Here is a 23,055-nt window from a genome sequence, read left to right as displayed (position 1 = left end):
TGATGCCTTAGCTTCCCTTCACTCTATCATGTCACCTGCTCTGTTTTCTGTATAACATTAGACACAACTTAAAATGAACTTGTTTGCCTTTATCTGCCTCATTACGAGAAGTGTCACGAGAACAGAAAAATCTATTCCTCACCCCGCTTGCTGTGGGCTAGGCGCCAAAGTTTGCCGAGGGAGTGAGGGAGTGAATGAATGAATGAGCGTGTGAGCATCACCAAGCTCCTCTAACGCTGCTCCTCCCCCCAGGCTTGCAGCCCGCATCCTGTGGCGGGTGGAAAGAGAGGGCACCGGGCTCACTGAGGGCTGCCTGGTGTCCGTGGATGACTTGCAGAACCACGTGGAGCACTTCGGGGAGGAGGAGCAGAAGGAGCTGCGGGTGGACGTGGACACGTTCTTGCAGTACTGGCCGCCGCAGAGCCAGCAGTTCAGCATGCAGTTCGTCTCGCACATCTTCGGGGTGGTAAGCCTCTGCTTCCTGCCTGCGCTCCTCTTGCACCCTCCTTCCTTTCTCCGTGGAAGGGCAGGGCTTCTCCGAAGGAAGGAAGGACACCCCAGCTGCCCTGACAGTGCCTTCTAGTCCCGGCCAGTGACAGTGAAGGCCCTCTGCTCCCCACATGTAGCAGAGACACCTACTGTGTCTTTCCTCCAGGTCCTGAGATCGGGGACAGGTCCTTCAATGATCCCATTAAAAACAACAACAACAACAAAAAAAAAACACCCACTTGGGCTGGAGAGATGGCTTCGTGGTTAAGGCGCTTGCCTGCAAAGCCTTAGGACCTATGTTTCATCTCTGTCTGGGTACCATGGAAGCCAGACCCACAAAGGTGAGGCAAGCGCGAGGCCTTACATGCCCACTAGGTGGTGAAAGCATCTGGAATTCAGTTGCAGAGGCTGAGGCCCTGTGTGCCAATTCTCTCCCTCGGTCGCTCGCTCACTCGCTCATACTCTCTAAAATAATAATAAAAAAATAATTAAAAAAAACGCTACCCACCAACCAGCCAACACGACATTGGAGAGTATGATTTTTTTCATAAATGAGAGGCTATGGTGATAGCCAGTATTGTCCAACTAAGAACTTTCCAGAAAATATCAGGCCCATCAGGATTGGAGGTAAAGAGGGGACAGAAACTTAACATGAAGATCTCTCAACCCTACACTATTTTTTTCTCCTCACCTCTGACTTTTGTGTTTTTTTGGTTTTTCGAGGTAGGATCTCACTCTGGTCCAGGCTGACCTGGAATTAACTCTGTCATCTCAGGATGGCCTTGAACTCATGGCGATCCTTCTACCTCTGTTTCCCAAGTGCTGGGATTAAAGGCGTGCATCACCACGCCTGACTGATTTTTTGTGTTTTTGAGATGGATCTTGCTACATAGCTCAGGCTGGCCTTCAACTCCCAATTCTCCTGTACTCACCTCCTGAGGGCTGCGATTACAGGCATGAACACAAACATCAGTCCTTAAACACTCTTCTGGCCATGCTTTCTGTGAGGTCACTCCTGCCCTAACTGAATCTGGCATCCAAACTTTTCATGATCTTTGAATGGCAGATTTTGAAGGTAACTTATCCCATCGCGTATCTTCATTTTCTAACATCGCTCCTGTCCACAACCCATACTTCCTGCCCACCAGTCACTCTGCAAATAAGGCCATTCCTCCCAGGTTGGCCAGGCAGGATGGATGGGGAGTATCTGTGTAGCTGTCAGGGTTTTGTGGTGGTGAGGAAAACAAGGCCAGGTGAGGCCACAGAGAGGCGCAGCCAGTGGAGCCTGAAGGATCAGAGCCTGGGCCTCAGGCTGTGGAGGTGCATGCATTCCTTGGGGTAGGCCAACACCTCTTACTTCATGGTGATGAGGAGGGCGGTTGTTGAATCAGCAGCACCTCCATCAGCGATCACATTACCATCTGTCTAGTCATGGAGTGAGGCAGAGAAGGGGAGAGGAGAGAGAGAGGAAGAAGGAGGAGGAGGGCAGGAGGAAGGGGGAGGGGAGGGAAAGCCAGGAGAAAGAAGAGGAGAAATTGATTTTTTAATATATTTTACTTATTTGTTTATTTGAGGCGGGGGAAGGGGCACATAGAGAAAGAGAGAGAGGGCAGACATGCCAGGTCCATGCCACTGCAAATACAATCCAGATACACACGCCATCTTGTGCATCTGGCTTTACATGGGTACTAGGTAATTGAACCTGGGTCCTTTGGCTCTGCTGGCAAGTGCCCTAACCAGTAAGCTATCTCTCTAGCCCAAGAGATTGATTTTAAGGGAGTGGCTGGTGCAGTTGTGGAGAAGAGTAGCAGTTTGTCCAAGGTCAGTCGGCTGGCACAATTCTTTCTTGCACCTGGGAGGTCATGCTGAATCATATTAAGCCTTAAACCTGTGGATAAGACCCACCTGTATTGTGGAGAGCACTATGCTTCCCTGAAAGTTCACCAATTTTTTTGTTTTGCTATTAAAACTATTTTTATTTACTTATTTGAGAGAGAGAGAGAGAGAGAGAGAGAGAGAGAGAGAGAAAGAAAGAGGCAGAGAAGGAATAGGTGCTCCAGGGCCTCCAGCCACTGCAAATGAACTCCAGGGGCATGCGCCCCTGCTTCTGGTGTGTCTGGCTTACGTGGGTCCTGGGGAATTGAATTGAGGTCCTTTGGTTTTTCAGGCAAGTGCCTTAACTGCTAAACCATCTCTCCAGGCCCCTCCCCCCCCCCTTTTTTTTTTTTCCAGGTAGGGTCTCACTCTAGCTCAGGCTGAGCTGGAATTCACTGTGTAGTCTCAGAGTGGTCTCAAACTCACAATCATCCTCCTACCTCAGCCTCCTGAGTGCTGGGATTATAACCCTTTTTTGATTTTTATATCATCACACTTTATTCAGGCATGAAGGACTTCACAGAAGGAAATGGGGGGTTCGAGGGTCGAACAGGTAGGGAAAGTGACCAGAGAGATCCGGAAAAATACACCAAGTGGCCCAGGAGCCCATGTAAACGAATATGGACCTTGGATCTAAAAGATATTAGAAGGGGTTTAAAAAAAAGTGTGTGCTTCCAAAGAGATTAAAAAGTAAAAACAGTCATAAGAAATGTCCCTGCCTGGCTGCCAGGATGGGAGAGAACTAACTTTACCAGTGTGAAGACTCCGGTGTGCAGTGCACAGCTCAAGGGCCAGGGAGAAGAGAAGCCTTCTCCTTAGGCCCAAATAGGATTTATTTTATGGGCTGTAGAGATGGCTTACGGATTAAGGCACGTGCCTGTGAAGACTAAGGACCCAGGTCCGATTCCCCAGTACCCATGTAGGCCAGATGCACAAGGTGGCATGTGCATCTGGAGTTCATTTGCAGTGGCTAGAAGCTCTGGCATGCCCATTCTCTCCCTCTCTCTAATATGTAAACAAAATATTTTATTTAAAAAAGATATATTTTGGAGTCTTTGCTTGGGAAGAGGTGGGCACACCTGAACCAGGCATCCCAGCCAATTGGCCTGGGCTCAGAGGAGGACTCCATCCACACTTGGGCAGCGTGCACGCTCCTGAGAGATCTGATTGGGTGAGTTGAGTCCTGTGACTGAAGCAGCCGGGGAACTGAGATGATAGGAGGGAGTGGCAAAGGCGTCAGGTAAGGTAGGAAGATTCCCTCCCTTAAGGACCTTCCTATCAACCTGTGGCAATCCTGGCCTCCCACAGCTCCACTGGATCCCTTCTTTCCAACTAGGCTCTTCTATTTTGATGCCATCGTTTCCCTCCTCCTATTATGCAAGTATTATGTAGGTAGCGTCAGCCGCTGGGAAGCTATGAATACTACAGTCACTTTGTGTCTGGAAGAATGTATTGCCAAGTACTTACTTCAGCTCTTACATTCTATCTGCCATTTCTTCCACAATGTTATAAACAGAATATATATATATATATATATATTATATTTATATTTGGGGGGTTCGAGGTAAGGTCTCACTCTAGTTCAGGCTGACCTAGAATTTACTATGTAGTCTCATGGTGACCTGGAACTCTCGGTGATCCTCCTGCCTCCTGAGTGCTGGGATTAAAGGCATGTGGCACCATGCCCAGCCAGAATATATTTTTTATATTAAAAACATGTATTGAAATTTTGGTTGGTATAGAATTGATTAAGAATTTAATTTGGGGGGATTTGATATCATTAAATCATTAGTATTTTTAAACATATTTTAAAATATTTATTTATTTGAGAGAGAGAGAGAGAGAGAGAGAGAAAGAGGCAGATAGAAAGAAAGAGAAAATGGGCACCCTAGGGCCTCCAGCCACTGCAAACAAACTCCAGACATGCCCCCTTTCACATCTGGCTTACGTGGGTCCTGGGCAATTGAACCTGGATCCTTTGGTGTCACAGGCAAATGCCTTAACTGTTAAGCCATTTCCCAGCCCAGAACATTAAAGTTTTGTATTAAAAAAATTATTTATTTTCTTGTTGCTTCTATTTTTCATCATATAAGTGCCATGGATTTTCTTTTCTTCCTTTTCTTTTTTTGAGGTAAGGTCTCACTCTAGCCCAGGCTGACCTGGAATTCACTATGTAGTCTCAGGGTAGCTTTGGACTCACAGTGATTCTCCTACCTCTGTCTCCCGAGTGCTGGGATTAAAGAAGTGCGCCACCATTCCTGGCTGGATTTCTTACTAATATTTATTATGTAGTATATTATGTTCCTTTGATGTTTTGATTATACTTTTTTTTCTCAATTTTTATTAACATCTTCCATGATTATAAAAAATAACCCATGGTAATACCCTCCCTTCCCCACTTTCCCCTTTGAAATTCCATTCTCTATCATATCCCCTCCCCATCTCAATCAGTCTCTCTTTTATTTTGATGTCATGATCTTTTCCTCCTCTTATGATGGTCTTGTGTAGGTAGTGTCAGGCACTATGAGGTCATGGATATCCAGGCCATTTTATGTCTGGAGGGAGCACATTGTAAGGAGTCCTACCCTTCCTTTGGCTCTTACATTCTTTCCACCACCTCTTCCGCATTAGACCCTCAGTCTTGGAAGGTGTGATCGAGATGTTACTCAGTACTCCAGTCACTTCTTTCCAGCACTATGATACCTTCTGAGTCATTCCAAAGTCACTGCCATCTGAAAAGAGAAGATTCTCTACCCAAAGTGAGAGTAGCATTAAAATAAGGGTATGAATATTAAGAGAAGTGCTTACTGCACAGTTTGATAAGCATAGTATATACATTTATCCAGACATCAGCAGATGTTACACCCCTAGGGCTCATGACTACCTCTGTTTTAAGTTTTCAGTATCAGGGATGTGTTTCCCCCCCATGGGGCAGGCCTCCAGTCCAATTGGAGGGCAGTTGTTTTCCACCATGACAGATGTGCCACTATTGCACCCGTTGGCTCATTTGGCCTGGCTGGCCAATTATAAGGCTTGCAGTGTCCACTGTTGAGTATCTTCACTGGTGGTATCTCTTTCTCCCATTGAACTACATGTAGAATGGCTTCTTCCAGCTTTCTTTCTTTAAAATTATTTATTTATTTATTTGAGAGCGACAGACACAGAGAGAAAGATAGAGGGAGAGAGAGAGAATGGGCGCGCCAGGGCTTCCAGCCTCTGCAAACGAACTCCAGATGCGTGCACCCCCTTGTGCATCTGGCTAACGTGGGACCTGGGGAACTGAGCCTCGAACCAGGGTCCTTAGGCTTCACAGGCAAGCGCTTAACCGCTAAGCCATCTCTCCAGCCCTTCTTCCAGCTTTCTGTCAGCCGGTCTACATAGAGGAGGTTATCAGCTCAGTTACAGCAGGATTTCTCAGTGGCCTTGCAGCCCAAGTATGTGGAGTCTTCAGCAATAGGTTCTTATCATTGATTTCTGGTGGGAAACCAAGGGCCTCGGCAATGGCCTATAATGTTTTGGGGGCATCAGGGACCTCCTTGGCCAACAACTCACTGGAGGTATCCCATCCCTGGCACTGAAAATTTTCTAACAATGATCTATGGCTCCTGAGTGTTCCATTGTCTGAAACTGGAGGATTCCATATGATTATTTTTTGCATCCTCTTAGATTTTGATTACTCCTCCCTCTACCTTTCCTTTACTCAATCTCTTCCTCTGACCTCATTTTAGGCCTTTTCACCCCCGTTAATCCATTCTTCTACTTACATATATACAATACTAACCTATTAAGTACCCTCCTCCCTTCCTTTCTCTTCCCTTTATATCTCCTTTTTTATATATATATATATTTCTTAAATTTTTATTTATTTATTTGAGAGCAACAGACACAGAGAGAAAGACAGATAGAGGGAGAGAGAGAGAATGGGCGCGCCAGGGCTTCCAGCCTCTGCAAATGAACTCCAGACGCGTGCGCCCCCTTGTGCATCTGGCTAATGTGGGACCTGGGGAACCGAGCCTTGAACCGGGGTCCTTAGGCTTCACAGGCAAGCACTTAACCGCTACGCCATCTCTCCAGCCCTATATCTCCTTTTAAACTTACTGATTATATTTTCTTTCTTTCTTTCTTTTTTTTTTGTTTTTGTTTTTGTTTTCTAAGGTAGGGTCTCACTCTAGCTCAGGCTGACCTGGAATTCACTATGTATTCTCAGGGTGGCCTCGAACTCTCAGCGATCCTCCTACCTCTGCCTCCCGAGTGCTGGGATTAAAGGCATGCATCACCACACCCGGCTTTGACTATACTTTCCATACAACTTATTTTCTTTTATTATCATTAGTAACATATTTTGTATGGATACATCATGTGTTGGTACCCTCTTTTCCCTCATCCCTGCCCCCATTCCATTGGGGATGCTCCTCAGTGGGGTTGCAGGTATTCCCCATGGGGTTGTGGTTTATGCATTATGCGAGCAGCAGTCAGTTATTTTGGGGAGGCAGGAATGCCTCTGGGCATGATGTTTCAATTTGTGGCTTTTACAGTCTTTCCGCCCCTTCTTCGCAAAATTCCCTGAGCCGTGGTGGGTGAGTTTTAAGTCTACTTCAGTGATGAGCTCTTAGGAGCCTCTGGATCTCTGCTTTGGTAGGTGTTGAGTAACCTCAGTGTTGGTCTCCTGCACCCAGGCGCTGGTTATCAAGTTCAGCACGGAAGCACACTCATGCTCTCCCCAGTCTTTGTGTTTTCAGCCATGGCTTGGCTGAAGTGTGCAGAGTAGTTCATCTCCTTGGGTCTCACTACCTTTCTGAGCCCACCATGAGTACTTCTGGGAATTGGGGACTCAGGGGAACTTCGATCAGAAAGCAAGTTCATGGATTTAAATGTTAGTCTCATCCAAGAAAACAACTTCATAGAAACATACATAATAAGGTTTGACCCAGTAAAATCTCTGGGACACCATGACCAGCCATAGTATCACATAGAGGACTTCATCATAGCTTCTTGTTTATTCATGTGATTTTTACTATTCCAGGTGAGGTCCATGACTTTAAATCGTCATATTTATTTATTTTTTTAAGTGAGTGAAAGAGAGAGAGAGAGAGAGAGAGAGAGAGAGAGAGAGAGAGAGGGAGGGAGGGAGGGAGGGAGGGAGAGAATGGGCACGCCAGGGCCTCTAGTTGTTGCAAAACAAACTCCAGATGCCTGTGCCACTTTGTGCATCTGGCTTTACATGGGTACTGGTGAATGGAACTCAGGTCCTTAGGCTTTGCAGGCAAGCACCTTAACCATTGAGCCATCTCTCCAGCCTGAGAACAACCTTTGTAAAAGAGGTGTTGGAGATCAAAGCCAGGGCCTTGTGCAGGCTTGGCACATGCTGTACCACTGATCTACATCCTCAGCTCATTTGTTATTATTATTTTTTATGTTAAGTAGAAACTGCATGGACCACTCATATATTGGCTCCATCATTTCCCTCCTCCCTGCCCCCACTCCACTGGGGGCAGTCCTTAGTTGTATTGCTGGTATTGTCATCCTGTTTAAATTTTTTAAAATTTATTTGTGAGGAAAGAGAGACAGAGAATGGAAGAGAATGAGAGAAAAAGAGAACGAGAAAGAGGATGGGCTCATCAGTGTCTCTTATTGATGCCCGTGAACTTCAAATGCACACACCACTTTGAATCAAACTCAGGTGGGATTTGCAAGCAAGCTCACCCCAAAAATACACTGCCTCCAGGAGGCGTTAGTCCCCAAATCTCCATCAGCTGCGAACCTAGAATTCCGAACACCTAAGCTTACGGGGACACCTAAATCAAACCACCAAAGGTGTTAACTTTGACACTCATCTAATTTTAAAATTGATCAGGAAGCATAGACACCAGTCACAAACTAATCCAGAGGAATGTTAATTTCATTTTGGGTGCAGCTGTAAGAATTTCAGGTAGGTTGGGGAGAGGCCAACAGACAAGAGCATGCATGTACACTTGCACACACGTACACATACCTACATATACCCACACCCAGGCAGGGGAGGGCATGGAGAGAAAAACCTAGACAGACACTAAGGAGGACCCATGGGAAACCCAGATAGGGAAAACGGGATCCACCATTTCCATCTTTGGCCTTATTAGAATGGGCCTTGAAAACTTCAAGGTGGTGTGGCTTTGCGCATGTGGTGGTCATCTCGTGAGGCACTCAGCACAGGAGGCTGAGCTCAGACTCTAAGCATCTCTAGGATGAGAAGGGGCCCTGTATTTTTCAGACTCCTTTCAACGTTAAGATAGTATCTGTCTCTGTATGTGCTCACTGACTCTTTTGTCCTGTCGTCTGGGTAGATCAACTGCAACGGCTTCACGCTCAGTGACCAGAGAGGGCTGCAGGCAGTGGGCGTGGGCATCTTCCCCAACCTGGGCCTCGTGAACCATGACTGCTGGCCCAACTGCACCGTCATATTCAACAACGGCAAGTGAGTGAGCCTTTAACGAAGGGCGTCGAGGGGGATGGGAAATCGTTTTCTCCGTTTCATTTCAACTGAAGTCCACCTGTCAAGCCTGAGTTGCTATGGATGTCCAGTGTTCAGCAGCAACACGGGCTCTCACTGTACAGTAGCGATGGATGGGAGGAAGGTATTGAGATGGATAGTAAAGAATTCCACCCAGGCCATTTCTGAGTGTTTGTGTGTTTCCTGGGGCTACCTCCCTACAAATACTAGATAACCCTCTAACCACTGTTCTAAGAGTTGGGCCTCAGGATGACTACCTAGAGGTGATGGCAGAGTATTGAGAGCAAAGCATGCTATCATCAGGAAGTTCTCATCAGGAATTAGAAGCCATACTCAAGAGGTTTGCTCAGCAGGGCATGGTGAGGTACAAACCATTTCATCCCAGCACTCAGGAGGCTGAGGTAGGAGTTTACAGAAAAACAATAATAGCAAAAAGGAGGTTTAATACGGGACAATTTCCATAAGTGTGGGCAGGATTTAGGACTAATGAGGTAGGGAATGGTGAGGGATCCAAGGTCTAGAGCAAGACCATGACTAGACCTGAAGGGACAAGCAGAACAGACCTTTCCTGTAGCTGCAGAGCACCTGGGCTTGGTGGCCTGCCAGCCTGGCTGGGCCTTATGACCGTGCCACGGCTGGGATCTTAGGCTAAAATCTCTGGCCTTGTTCGCCTCCTGCCCTTAGCCAAACATCAGCCAGAAGCAAGACAGCAAGGACCCTGGGTGAGGCAGCCTGCAGAGTTCAGCTTCCTGCCCCCAGGAAGGCGCAGATCAGCCTCATGCCCTCAGGGAGGCTCGTAGGTGCTAGGGCTTACGTGGAGAGGATTCAGATGACCCGGAGTCTGCTTGTCCATGGCTCATGCTGGGGAGAGTTGGGAGACGAGGCCTGAACAAGAGTCATCACTTCGGCCCACAAAATGGTCTCCTTGACAAATACAAGCCAAATCTGAGCCACCAGCGCGAGCAACTTTCCCCTGAAGCAATGGCTCTAAGTGTCAGCGAAGCACCAGATGGAAACACCAGCACAGCTGGAGCCCCATCCCCCTCTCTCCTTCTTATCACTGACAACAGGCGCTAAAGTAACTGAGAAAGATACCCGATGGGGGGGGGGGGGAGCTTATTTTGCACTCAGATGGTATTTTCCCAGCATGTATGTTTCTTTCTAATCCTCTAGGGACAATTGGCCTGGACCTCATGGAACCCTTCCTCCAGGGTGTGCTGGCCAGGTTTAGCTTTGTTAGCACAGAGGATCTAATTTTGCCAAATTTGGAGGTCCAACTTCCGTTCTTTTCTTTTCTTTTTTTTTTTTCATTTTCTTTTTTTGAGGCAAGCCCAACAGACTAGCCTTTTTTTTTTTTTTTATGAGAGAGAGAGAGAAAATTGGTGTGTCAGGGCCTCCAGTTACTGTAATCAAAGTCCAGATGCATGTACCACCTAGTGTGCACATGTGACCTTGTGCGCTTGCATCTGGCTTACATCGAACTTGGAGAGACAAACATGGGTCCTTAGGTTTCACAGACCAGCACCTTAATCACTAATCCATCTCTAGGCCCTTCTTGTATTAAAAAAAAAAAAATCATTTATTTGAGAAAGAGAGAGGGAGAGAGAGAGAATGGGCACAACAGTGCCTTTTTGCCACTGCAAACAAACTCCAGATGTATACATCACTCAGTACATCTGGCTTTACATGGGTACTGGGGAAGTCAAAGCCCGGCCATCAGGCTTTGTGATAAACACCTCTAAGCACTGCGCAATCTATCCAGTCCCCTGGGATCCAAGTTTGCACATGGCTCTCCTGTAAGTGGAGGTGACTCAGGGCTCCTCTTGTCACTTGTCATGGTCAGGGAACCTGGGGCTCTTCTTTGGGCCATCGCTGACATGTGCGCCAGCTTCCTTGCATCTACTGATTTCCAGCAGCCACGTGTTCCCTGGGCCTGTTGGCTTTTGTATGAGGGAGGAGGTTATTCCAGTCACCACCTAGCAGCCCGTCACAGTGCAGGGCACGCATCTAAACTTGGGTAGGGGCCCGATTTTAGTCGCAGCAGTTTTCCCATACTACCTGTGAGATTTTCATAGATGGTTCAAACTCTCCCCCAAACAGTCATCGAAAGAGGCTGTTTATTCACCCAGCATGCCAGTCAGTGGGCCAACAATTACACATTCCTTATAGCCTGCTCTTAAGTTGTGTTACCATGGTCTTATGCATGGGTTACAGGGGAGACAGCGAGGCAGAGGGAAAGGACGTCACCACTGAGTGCCTTTGTCCTCAGCACTCTGCACCCCAGTCCAGAGCGCTTTCCATCCTCGCAGGGAGCATCCTGCTGTGGGAGCCCGGCTGGAAGGGGCTGCGTGGGAGGTGGCTGTGGCGGCCAAAGCTTTGCTTGGGCGACCTCAGAATGCTGCGTGGGCGTGCTTGTTGGCTGTGCCCATCAGCCGACCTATTGACTTTTGTGTGGGTGTCTGTTTTGTCTTTCAGTCATGAGGCAGTGAAATCCATGTTTCATACGCAGATGAGGTGGGTCAGTCTTCTCAAACATTCCTGCTCCTCTGACCTACCCCCTCATTTGCCTGGCTTGCTGGGACCAGCCCTTCCCGAGACGGGACGCCTTGGCTGCTGTCACCTGCCGTGGCCTGCGCTGCACTGTCTGGGCTTCAGGGAATGGCGTAGTGTTCGTGCAGTTGAATTTACCCTGCTCCTCACCTGCCTTGTCTTCCATTCATTTTGCAATCTTTCTTCCTCCTTTCACGCCTCACTTCCCTCACTCTCAGACCTCAAAGCATGAAACTTTCTAGTCCACGTCATCCTAACTAAATCCTGTATGGTCTCCCTAAACCCTGCTTACCATGCAATAAGGACGATTGATATACTACTAACCTACTAAACGACCACGTGCTTATCACTCCAACCTTCGCCAGTCTCAACTCTGGATGGCATCCATCACTGTGGTATTTTTATCAATATGAATCCATAGTATCCTTTAAAAATGTATGGCCAAGTATTAATTTGAGGCTGAGGTTAGATTTTATTTTATTTTATTTTTTAAGCATATTTATTTAGTTTTTGAGGTAGGGTCTCACTGTAGCTCAGGCTGACCTCGAATTCACTATGTAGTCTCAGGGTGGCCTCAAACTCATGGCAATCCTCCTGCCTCTGCTTTCCAAGTGCTGGTACTAAAGGCATGTGCCACCATGTACATCTGGCTTCTGCGGGACCTGGAGAATCAAACCTGGGGCCTTAGGCTTCATAGGCATGCGCCTTAACTGCTAAGCCATGTCTCCAGGCCAATTTTTTAAATTTTATTTTTTATTTTTGAGAGAGAGAGAGGGAGAGGGAGAATGAGAATGGGCAGGCCAGGTCCTTTCAGCTGCTGTGAACTCCAGGTGCATGCGCCCCCTTGTGCACATGTATGATATTGCACACTTGTGTCACTTTTGCATCTGGCGATATGTGGGACCTGGAGATCTAAACAAACATTTCTTAGGCTTCGCAGGCCTTAACTGCTAAGCCATCTCTCCAGCCCAACTTCTTTCTTTCTTTATTTATTTTAGAGAGAGAGAAATTGTGAATGGGTATGCCAGGACCTTCAGCCACTGCAAACAAACTCCAGATGCATACACTGCCATTTTGTGCAGCTGGTTTACATGGGTCCTGAGGCATTGAACTTGGGTCTTTGGCTTTGCAAGCAAATGCCTTAACTGCTAAGCCATCCCTCTAGCCCATATTTATTTTCAAGCACAGAGAGACAGAGAAGAGCAACAGAGAAAATAGGTGTGCCAGGGCCTCTAGCTGCTGCAAAACAGACTCCATATGCATGTGCTATTTTGTGTATTTGGCTTTATGTGGGTACTGGAGAATCAAATCAGGGTCATTAGGCTTTGTAGGCAAGTACCTTAACCATTAGCCCTCTCTCCAGCCCCAGATTTTACTTTTGACTTTTCTCAATTAGGTTAAGTTTTCTTTCTTTTTTTTTTTTGTTTTTTTGAGGTAGGGTTTCACTGTAGCTCAGGCTGACCTGGAATTCCCTATGTAGTCTCAGGGTGGCCTTGAACTCATGGTGATCCTCCTACCTCTGCTTCCTGATGCTGGGATTAAAGGTGTGTGCCACCATGCCCAGCTTGAATTCTCTTAATAATATACTAAGTATATGCTTTTCTTTTGCTCTGCTGGGTTCGAAAACACTGTGGGCCTTTGAATTCAAAACAAAGTGCTCTATGGGATTTTGGACACTGGAATGAGGGGCAGAGTAGTAAATGAAGGTGCCACTTGTGACTTTGGACCATTCACACCAACTCCTGGGCTTGGGTCCCAAATCTGTAGAGTGAAGGTCAAAAGCCCAACCAGGTTGGCATGGATGCACATGTCTATGAACCCAACACTTGCAAGATGGGGGCAGGAGAATCAGCAGTTCAAGGTGGTCCCCAGCTACAGAGTAAGTTTGACGCCAACCTGGGCTACACGAAACTCTTTTACAAAACAAAACAACAAACCACAACAATAAGCAGAACAACTTCATGGACTTGGTTCTGAATCTCCCTGGCTCCGTCCCTAAGCTCTGAGAGAGACTCTTAGATGAGTTGCTTGCATGTGGCTGAACTATAGAGTTGCAAAGTGTTGGAGATGAAAGGGTTCTGGGGCTCAGGAGGGAAAAGTGATTTGTCTAAGGAAGCTGGGCATATGGAGGCCTGCTGCTAAGACTCGCATTTCTTTCCTCTCTGCAGTGCTTATTGTAACCATCATTCATTCCCTCAATCCTTCGTTCCAGGTACTAATGGTCCCTAACATGTGATGGCCTAACACAGCTTGTTGGCTTTATGACAATGAGAACATGTACGGATGCAAACATTCTGTTTCTTACCTCTGGCACAGAATTAAACAGATTGCATGAGATATGTGGCACCTCATTGCAAAATAGGCTTTGTGAGGGGGTGCTTTTACCAGCTGTGGGTTAGTGGAAGTGCTCTGAGTACGTTTCAAGTAAGTGTTCAGTAGCTTAGAGGTATTAAGTACATGCTCGACTTACATCACTTTCAACTTATCATGGACTTATTAGGACATACCCCTCTATATTTTGAGGAGCATATGCAATATAAAATGGGATGGGATATATATATATTCTCTTCCCCTCCCTAGTCTAGTCCTTTCCTTTTTTTGTGTGTGTAGGGGGGTTACTCTAGCCCATGCTGACCTGGAATTTACTATGTAGTCTCAGGGTGGCCTCGAACTCATGGTGATCCTCCTACCTCTGCCTCCCAAGTGCTGGGATTAAAGGTGTGCACCATTGTGCATGACTTCCTTTCTTTTACCTTTCTAAAAAAAATATTTAATTTATTTATTTGAGAGAAAGAAAGAGGCAGAGAGAGTGGGGGGAGGGAGAGAGAATGGGTGTACCAGGGCCTCCAGGTGCTGCAAACGAACTCCAGATGCATGGGCCACTTTTTGCATCTGGCTTATGTTGGTACTGAGGAATCTAACCTGGGTCCTTAGGCTTCACAGGCAAGTGCCTTAACCACTAAGATATTTCTCCAGACTTTCCTTTTCTTCTAGTCTGAGATACCTGGAGATTTTGTAAATATTGGCTCAACCATTATGGGAAGCAAAGTTTCTGAAAGCCCAACCCAATTTGCTACTGAATCAGTGTGGAACTATGATGTCACCATGGGGCATTCCCCTTGGGAAAGGGAAAAACGGGAGGCCTGGAGGGCACTGTCTACACCAGCTCAGGATGTGGCTTACATAGTACTTTGTGCCTCCCCACACCCCTTCCTCTGAACCCCCTCTTACTTCCAGCTAGGTCCTCTTTTTTTTTTTTTTGTGAGGTAGGGTCTCGCTCTAGCCCAGGCTGACCTGGAATTCACTCTGTAGTTTTAGGGTGGACTCAAACTCACTTTGAGTGCTAGGACTAAAAGTGTGTGCCACCACACCTCAGCCCTCTTTTATTTTGATCTCATTTTTTTTTGTCTTCCTCAATCATCCATGACAACTGCTGAAAAGGCCGCTATGATGGAGGTCTTGTGCAGGTGAGGGCAGCTGCTGTGAGGTCATAAGTGCAACCACCACCTTGTGTCTGGAGGACAGCAGTCCAAGGCACTGCTCCCCATCCTTTAGCTCTTGCATTCTTTCTGCCACCTCCTCCACAGTGGTCCTGGAGCCTCAGAAGGTGGTGGTAGGGATGTCTCATTCAGTGCTGAACACTCTGCTTTCACTCTTTCTCAGGACTTTGATGGGTGTTGAGTCCCTTCAGTAATCACTCCCATTTGAATATTGTATTTATTCATTCATTTGAGAGACAGAAAGAGGAAGATAGAATGGGCACACCAGGGCCTCCAGCCACTGCAAACAAACGAATTCCAGATGCATGTGGCACTTTGTGAGTCTGGCTTACCTGGATCCTGGAGAATTGAACCTTGGCCCTTAGGATTTGCAGACAAGTGCCTTAACTGCTAAGCCATCTCTCCAGCCCATCACTGCCATCTGAAAAGAGAAACTTCTCTAGCATAAGTGAGAGTAGCATTAATATATGGGAATAAGCAAAAATAGTTAGAGGGCAGCTTGGTGAGCATAATATATTCATTTAGCCAAACAACTGTAGAAGCTTCCTCATTAGGGCTATGACCTCCCTAGCCACAGCCCCTTGACTAGCTTTCAGTGTCAGGCATGGATTCAAATCCAATCAGAGAGCAGGTAGTTACCCCTATAACAATCATGCCACTATTGCACTACTGGGCACATCTTGCCTGGCAGGCCTGCTGGTGAAGATTGTTTGTGACTTTTCTCCCCCAGTAGCCTGCAGAGCTCTTTCCAGCATGTGACAGCTAGTCATCAGGGAGAGGGCTTCCATCTGAGCTCTAGCTTCATTTCTTAGTGTCTTGCCACCAAAGCAGCACACATAGATTTTTTTTTTGGGGGGGGGTTGAGGTAGGGTCTCACTCTAGTCCAGGCTGACCTGGAATTCATTATGGAGTCTCAGAGTAGCCTCGAACTCAAAGGGATCCTCCTACCTCTGCCTCCTGAGTGCTGGGATTAAAGGCGTGTGCCACCACGCCTGGCTCGCTTAGAACTTATTAAGTTATCAGTGGAGCCATACAAAGCAGGACTTTTTTTTTTTTTTTTTGAGGTAGGGTCTCCCTGTAGCCCAGGCTGACCTGGAATACACTATGTAGTCTCAGGGTGGTCTTGAACTCACAGCAACCCTCTTACCTTTGCCTCCCAAGTGCTGGGATTAAAGGTGTGCACCACCACACCGGGCTCAGAGCAGGACTTTTCCAAGCATCTGTCACAGAGTCAAGAGGGAGCTGGAGAGCATTAAGTCAGGTAGCTGGGTTCTCATGTTGGCTCTGTCACCCAACTGCCATGGGTGCCTCTCTCCTGCCAGCATACCTGGGTGTGCAATGGGGTCCCGCATTGTGGATGTGGTAGGGTTCTCAGCTGCCTCACGGGGCCTTGCTCTCCCATGCCTTTCATCACTGCAGCTACAGATGCCACCAAAAATTGATCTGGGGAAGAAAGAAAAATAACGAAGAGCACAAGCGTTTAGGTTCTCCTAGGCTTCACATATCGATAAACCATTTTTATACATTTTCTTTCCTTTCTTTCCTCCCTCCCTCCCTCCCTCCCTCCCTCCCTCCCTCCCTCCCTTCCTTCTCTCTCTCTCTCTTGAGATAAGGTCTCACTCTAGCTCAGGCTGACCTGGAATTCACTATGTAGTTTCAGGGTGGCCTCGAACTCATGGCAGTTCTACCTCTGCCTCCCCAGTGCTGGGATTAAAGGTGTACACCACCATGCCTGGCTTTATATCACTGTTTAAAAAAATATTTTACTTATTTATCTATGAGAGTAAGAGAGAGAGAAAGAGGGAAGGAGGGAGGGAGAGAGAGAGAGAGAGTGAGAGAGAGAATGGGCACACGAGGGCCTTTAGCCACTGCAAACAAACTCCAGATACGTGTGCCACCTTGCGCATCTGGCTTATGGGAGTACCTTGGAGTCAAACCTGAGTCCTTAGGCTTCATAGACAAGCACCTTAACTGCTAAGCCGTCTCTCCAGCCCTATCTCACTTTTTGTAGTGTTGGAGGTTGAATTCGGGGCCTTACACATGCTAGGTAAGCTGCAGTCCACCACTGAACTGCATTCCAAGACCCCATATTACCACATTCACTGTGCATGCCCATATATTCCACTCTGGGGAAAGGCTTTGTAACCTTATGTAGTCAACACAGATGCCTGATGTACTTTTCCCCGCTATCCAGCAGTGGTTTCTTTGGTTATTATCGTCGAGGAGTGGAAGGGGCTGCCTTTGGATATTTCAGGGCTGTTGGGGTCTTGACCAAGAATCTGTGTGCAGATATGGTCCCCACCCTCTCCCTCCTCCTTCCTGGGGGATCCTTTCCCACTGGGCAGTGAGGTCCCAGACCCCTAGATACTCATAGCAACACAACTGAGGACCCAGCTTGCAGGCCTCTTTGCTGATTTGTTGGCTTTGTGGTGGAGGGTACATGGCTGAGAGCCCCTTGGCTGTTCAGCTGGATGGATGCCAGCTATGCCAGTTATGTGAAGGACTCTTTTTTTTTTTTTTTTTTTTGGTTTTTTGAGGTAGGGTTTCACTCTAGCCCAGGCTGACTTGGAATTCACTATGTAATGTCAGGGTGGCCTTGAACTCATGGTGATCCTCCTACCTCTGCCTACCAAGTGCTGGGATTAAAGGCGTATGCCACCACGCCCAGCTTTTATAAAATTTTATTATTTGAGACAGCAAGAGGGAGGGAGGGAGAGGGAGAGGGAGAGAGGGAGTACCAGGGCCTCCAGTCACTGCAAACGAACTCCAGATGCATGCACCCCCTTGTGCATCTGGCTTACATGGGTCCAGGGGAATCAAACCTGGGTCCTTTGGCTTTGTAGGCAAACGCCTTAAACACTATGCCATCTCTCCAGCTCAGTGAAGGATGGGCTTAAGTGGGTAATACTGTAACTGGAAGATGAAGTTTAGGTTGGAATGGAATTAAAATGTCATCTACCGCTGCCCACTTCTTTTAGCCAGTAAGCTACACCTCCCTGCCAAACACAAAAGTGAACTGTGCGGCAGGCTAGCAGACTCGGCCTTTGCCTATTGATAAGTTGTCTTCAGTGACTCCAGTGGCCATAAATTCCCTAGGTCGGGTCGGCCTGGCCTGCGGAGCTGAAGCATGAGGTATAAGGGGACGCAACGCAGAGTGGACCAAGACTGTAGGTTACTGCTGCAGGGCAGACGTCTTTAAACTAGCCAGAAATAATTTAAACCCTTTTCTTGCTTGAGGTCTTCACCGCATTATCTCCCTTCTTTGGTACAGATAATCAGTAGCACGGTGTTACGGTGAGCGCAGGTACAGCAGCGGTGCCTGCCGGTCCCGCGTGGGGAGTGAATTTCCAAACAGTGAATTCAGTGGAGCAAAATGAAATGATCTAACAGCGCAGCAGACTTGTAGGCACATCTCCTCTCGGGGGACGATGGCAGTGTTCTGAGTGATCCGCTAGTGGAAGCTGCTGGCTTTGGGGCTCAGCTCCCGGAAGAGCCTCGAGGAGCCCGAAGCCCGCGCGGCTGCGCTCCGCTCCGCTCCTCGGCTCAGCGTGCCCTTCCACCCCGCTCCAGAATCGAGCTGCGCGCCCTGGGCAAGATCGCGGAAGGAGAGGAGCTGACCGTGTCCTACATCGACTTCCTCAACGTCAGCGAGGAGCGCCGGAGGCAGCTGAGGAAGCAGTACTACTTTGACTGCACGTGTGAGCACTGCCAGAAGGGGCTCAAGGACGACCTCCTCCTGGGGGTGAAAGAAGACCCCAAGGTACGCACGGCTCGCTGCTGGGCCCGGGGGTGTCTTCCCAGGAGATGGGCGGGTGTACATGACAGATGCACAGAGCAAGGCAGGTGTCCCTCCCAGCACTTGTCAGGTGTTCGGGGAAGGTCTGGGGATGTCAGTCTTCCGTGTCCTCCCTAGATGTGTACTGTGAGGATTAAACGGGATGATAAATGTAAGGGGGGGGGGGAGGCACGCGGACACTCGGCTGACTTTTGTTCTGCCCTTTATTACTTACTGCTGCACAGGCGAGTGGTATAGAGAAGTTCAGATATCACGGTTCAATGGGCAAAGACATTTGACATGTGGTTTTCCTAGTTCCATGGATGTGGTCACTATGGAGATGGGACAGACTCCGGTGGGGCTGCCGGGATCTCACCTGAGCTAGGAGAGAGAGAGGGAGAGATGGCCTGCCAGGTGACAGAGTACCAGTTAAAGCCACATGTCAAAAATGAGATCCAGCCACGCCTTTAATCCCAGCATTTGGGAGGCAGAGATAGGAGGATTACTGTGAATTTGAAGTCACCCTGAGTCTACATAGTGAATTTCAGATCAGCCTGGGCTAGAGTGAGATTTTACCTTGAAAAACCAAGACAGAGAGAGAGAGAGAGAGAGAGAGAGAGAGAGAGGGAGAGGGAGGGAGGGAGGGAGGGAGAGAGGCACAGCGTGCGGACGGCAGGAGCACACCAAGGGCTGAAGAAATAGTTTAATGGTTAAGGCACTTGCCTGCAAAGCCTAAGGATCCAGGTTTAATTCCCTAGTACCCATGTAAGCCAGATGCACAAGGTGGCACATGCTTCTGGTTTTTGTTTGCAGAGGCTGGAGGCTCTGGTATGCCCATTCTATCTGTCTCTATCTATCTACCTCTTTTTTTCTCTCTTTCTCAAATCAACAAATAAAATATAAAATCAGAGCCAAGTTTTTAGTCACTTATATAATAATAGCATAAGAAGCATAAATCAGAGAAGGTGCCAATTCCTGTTCATTCATCTCCTTCCATGGACCAGCACAGAAGTGAGGGGGCTGGGCTAGCCTCCCTGTTCAGAGCCCCCATTAAAAGACTCAGGTAGGGACTGGAGGGATGGCTTAGTGGTTAAGGCATTTGCTTGCAAAGCCAAAGGACCTCGGTTCAATTCCCCAGGACCCATGTTAGCCAGATGCACAAGGGGGTGCACACATCTGGAGTTCATTTGCAGTAGCTAGAGGCCCTGGAGTGCCCATTCTGCCTATTCTCTCTCCCTCGTTCTCTGTCAAATAAAAAAATAAATTTAAAGAAAGGCTCAGGTAGGAGATGGAAAGATGCTCAGTGGGTTAAGTGCTGGCTGTGCAAGCATGAGGATCTGAGTTTGGATCGCCAGCACTCGTGTAGAAAGCCAGGGGTGATGGTTATAATCCTGGTGCTGGGAGGTGGAGACAGGAGGGTCCTTAGGGTTTGCTGGCTGGATAGCCTGGCTGAATCATTGGTTTCTAGGTTCAGTGAGACCCTGTCTCAAAAATAATAAGATAGAGGGGCTGGACAGATGGTTCAGTGGTTAAAGGTGCTTGATTGCAAAGCCTGTGGCCTGGGCTTGATTCCCAATACCTGCGTAAAGCCAGCTGCACAAAGTGGGCACATGCACCTGGAGTTCATTTGCAGTGGCAAGAGGCCCTGGCATGACTGTTCCTCCTCTCTCTTTCTCTTTGTTGCTCTGCTTGCAAATAAATAAATAATTTACTTTTAAATTTATTTTAAGAGAGAGAGAGAGAGAGAGAGAGAGAGAGAGAGAGAGTGTGTTGGTGCACCAGAGCCTCTAGCCATTGCAGTCAAACTTCAGATGCACATGCCATCTTGCAGAGACACCCATGCAATAAAAATACAGGTATGAAGATATGGTGGCAGTACTGTTGGGAACAATAAAACAATGAACAAACACCAAATAAGCACAGGTAGAGAACTATTTCAATGCAGTAAGTACACTGAAGGCATCAAAATGTTCCATAGTCCATTTTTTAATTGGGTTGAAGGCATTAAAATGAATGAAGCAAGTGTATATGTGTAGGTATGCAATGAGCTCTGTTTCATAGGGGAAAATAATTAAGGGGCCACACAATGCCATGTATGAGAATTGCTAGGGTTGCTGTAACAAATACCCCAAACTGTGTGGTGTAGATCTCAGAATTTGTCTTAGAGTTCTGAAAGCTAGAGGTCCACAATCCAACCATTGATAGATTGTAAGGGAAAGATCTCTTCTAGACTTTTCTTCTGAGCTTGTGAATGACTGTCTTTGTTGACATCATTTTCCCTTTAAGTTTGTCTCTTTGTCTTTTTATCAGGTAGCCATTCATTTTGATTTAGTGACCTTCCCCACTTGATTCAGCATGACATCATCTTAAATAATTATATCTGCAATGATCCTATCTCCAAATAAGTCCACATTCTGAAGTATTATGGGTTAGGACTTGAACATTTAGATTTGGAGGAGATGAAATTCAGTTCATAACAGTGTGTATATTCATTTTTGGCAATTAAAAGAGAGCACATGCTCATACTCTCACGCACATGCAAGCATAGTTGACATCCGGGCAGAACGAAGTAGGAGGCTGTGACCAAGGGGTCAGTGAAGCATGACGTGGAAAATGGAAAATTTGAGTTATTCCTCCCAGCCAGGAGACCAGGAACTGTGCTCTTTGTAGAATTCACCTGCTTTTCACAGAATCAAAGATTTTGCCTCCCACAAAATGTATGTTGTCATGTATGTATACACAAAATGTACACTGTCACGTGTGTATACATGCAATGTACACTGTCATGTGTGTATGCACAAAATGTACACTGTCACGTGTATGCATGAAATGTACAGTCACATGTGTATACATACAATGTACACTGTCACGTGTGTATATGCAAAATGTACACTGTCACATGTATGCATGAAATGTACACGGTCACATGTGTATACACCATGCTCTGGGTACTACACAGAGTAAGTGACCAGATCCACCATTGTGCTGCCTTAATAGCACTTGTGAATAACATATATTTTATCCATGAGCTATCTACCTTCTGTCATGGAACCTGACCCTGAGTATTTGTTTTATAACCTACTTCTAATACCAATTAACTATTTTTTCTCTCTCTCTCTGTGTGTGTGTGTTTTCCTGGGGATTGAACTCAGAATCTATGTTGAGAACATATTATTCATGCTAGATATGGTGGTTGTTGTAGTCAGGTTCACATTGCTGGCAGAAATCATCTGACCAAGACCAGCTTTTGGGAAAAAGGATTTATTTTGGCTTACAAACTTGAGGGGAAGCTCCACAATGGCAGGGGAAAATGATGGCATGAGCAGAGGGTGGACATCACCCCCTGGCCAACATCAGGTAGAAAACAGGAACAGGAGAATGTGCCAAACACTGGCTTGGGAAAATTGGCTATAAAACCCATAAGCCTGCCCCCAACAATACACCACCTCCAGGAGGCTTTAATTTCCAATTGCCATCAGCTGGGGAGAATAGCATTCAGAATACTTAAGTTTATGGGGGACACCTGAACCAAACCACCACATTCTGACCCTGGCCCTCATAAACTTGTACCTGTCCATGTGTAAATTGCAATGCATTCAGTCCAACTTTAAAAGTCCTCATAGTTTTTATCAATCCCAATGATGTTCAAGCATCCCCATAATCCAGTGTATTTTAACAGCCATAATACCAAACAATCCCCCCCAAACCCATAATGGCACAGAATAAACATTCACACTGCAAAATATGACATTGGGAGTAGCAAAGAAATATTCAACCAATATGAGACTTAAACAGGGCAAACATCAGACTCTGTAGCTTCAAGTCCAACAACTCTAGCCAGTGACAAATCTCCAAGTTGGATAATTCTAACCAGCAACAAGTCTCTGTAGTTCCACTTCTGCCCCTGCAGATAGGCTACTCACAGTCCTGGAAAACTTCATCCAGGGCTGGCAGCTTTCCTTGGCAGCCATCTCGAGGTCATGGCATCTCCACTGGGTCTCCACTGCAACCCATGGTTCATCCTCACGGCTCCATAGGGTCTCCATGCAGGCATCCAGCAAACCTCCTTCACACTGCCCATGGCCATTTCCAAAACACAAAATGGTGTTGCAAACTCAATGACCCTCTCTTCCTGCATTTCTTATACTCCAAAATACCAGGTAGGGTGCCAATTTGTTAATCTGGTGGTGGGAGGGAATAAAGCAGACTTTGAAGAACAGGATATTCCTTGAGCACTCAGGTCCCTTCAAAAAAGTCTGCATTCTTTCTGTTGCCCCACTGCAGGTCAGCTGGCCCAATATCAAAAGTTGTAATATCTCAATTGCAGCTGAATGGGCAGCAGTTTCAGCTCAAAGATTTCATTTCTTTGCCATATT

General features: G+C 47.0%; 1 protein-coding gene across 2 annotated transcripts in view; it reads left to right on the top strand.

Moving 5' to 3' along the window:
* Positions 1-23,055, top strand: part of Smyd1 (SET and MYND domain containing 1) — a 67,759-nt gene that overhangs the window by 31,522 nt on the left and 13,182 nt on the right. The window contains exons 3-6 of one of the 2 annotated variants that reach the window (XM_004660507.2): positions 253-466; positions 8,688-8,818; positions 11,330-11,368; positions 18,475-18,664. In XM_004660507.2, the coding sequence (XP_004660564.2) occupies positions 253-466; positions 8,688-8,818; positions 11,330-11,368; positions 18,475-18,664 (574 nt within the window). The remainder of the gene's footprint in view (positions 1-252; positions 467-8,687; positions 8,819-11,329; positions 11,369-18,474; positions 18,665-23,055) is intronic. The other variant, XM_004660508.2, reaches the window with a different exon arrangement.

Source organism: Jaculus jaculus, chromosome 6 (genome assembly GCF_020740685.1).
Source record: "Jaculus jaculus isolate mJacJac1 chromosome 6, mJacJac1.mat.Y.cur, whole genome shotgun sequence".
Taxonomy (NCBI): Eukaryota; Metazoa; Chordata; class Mammalia; order Rodentia; family Dipodidae; genus Jaculus; species Jaculus jaculus.
The sequence above is the reverse complement of the archived record's forward strand: the minus strand, read 5'-3'. Positions and strand labels throughout refer to the sequence as shown.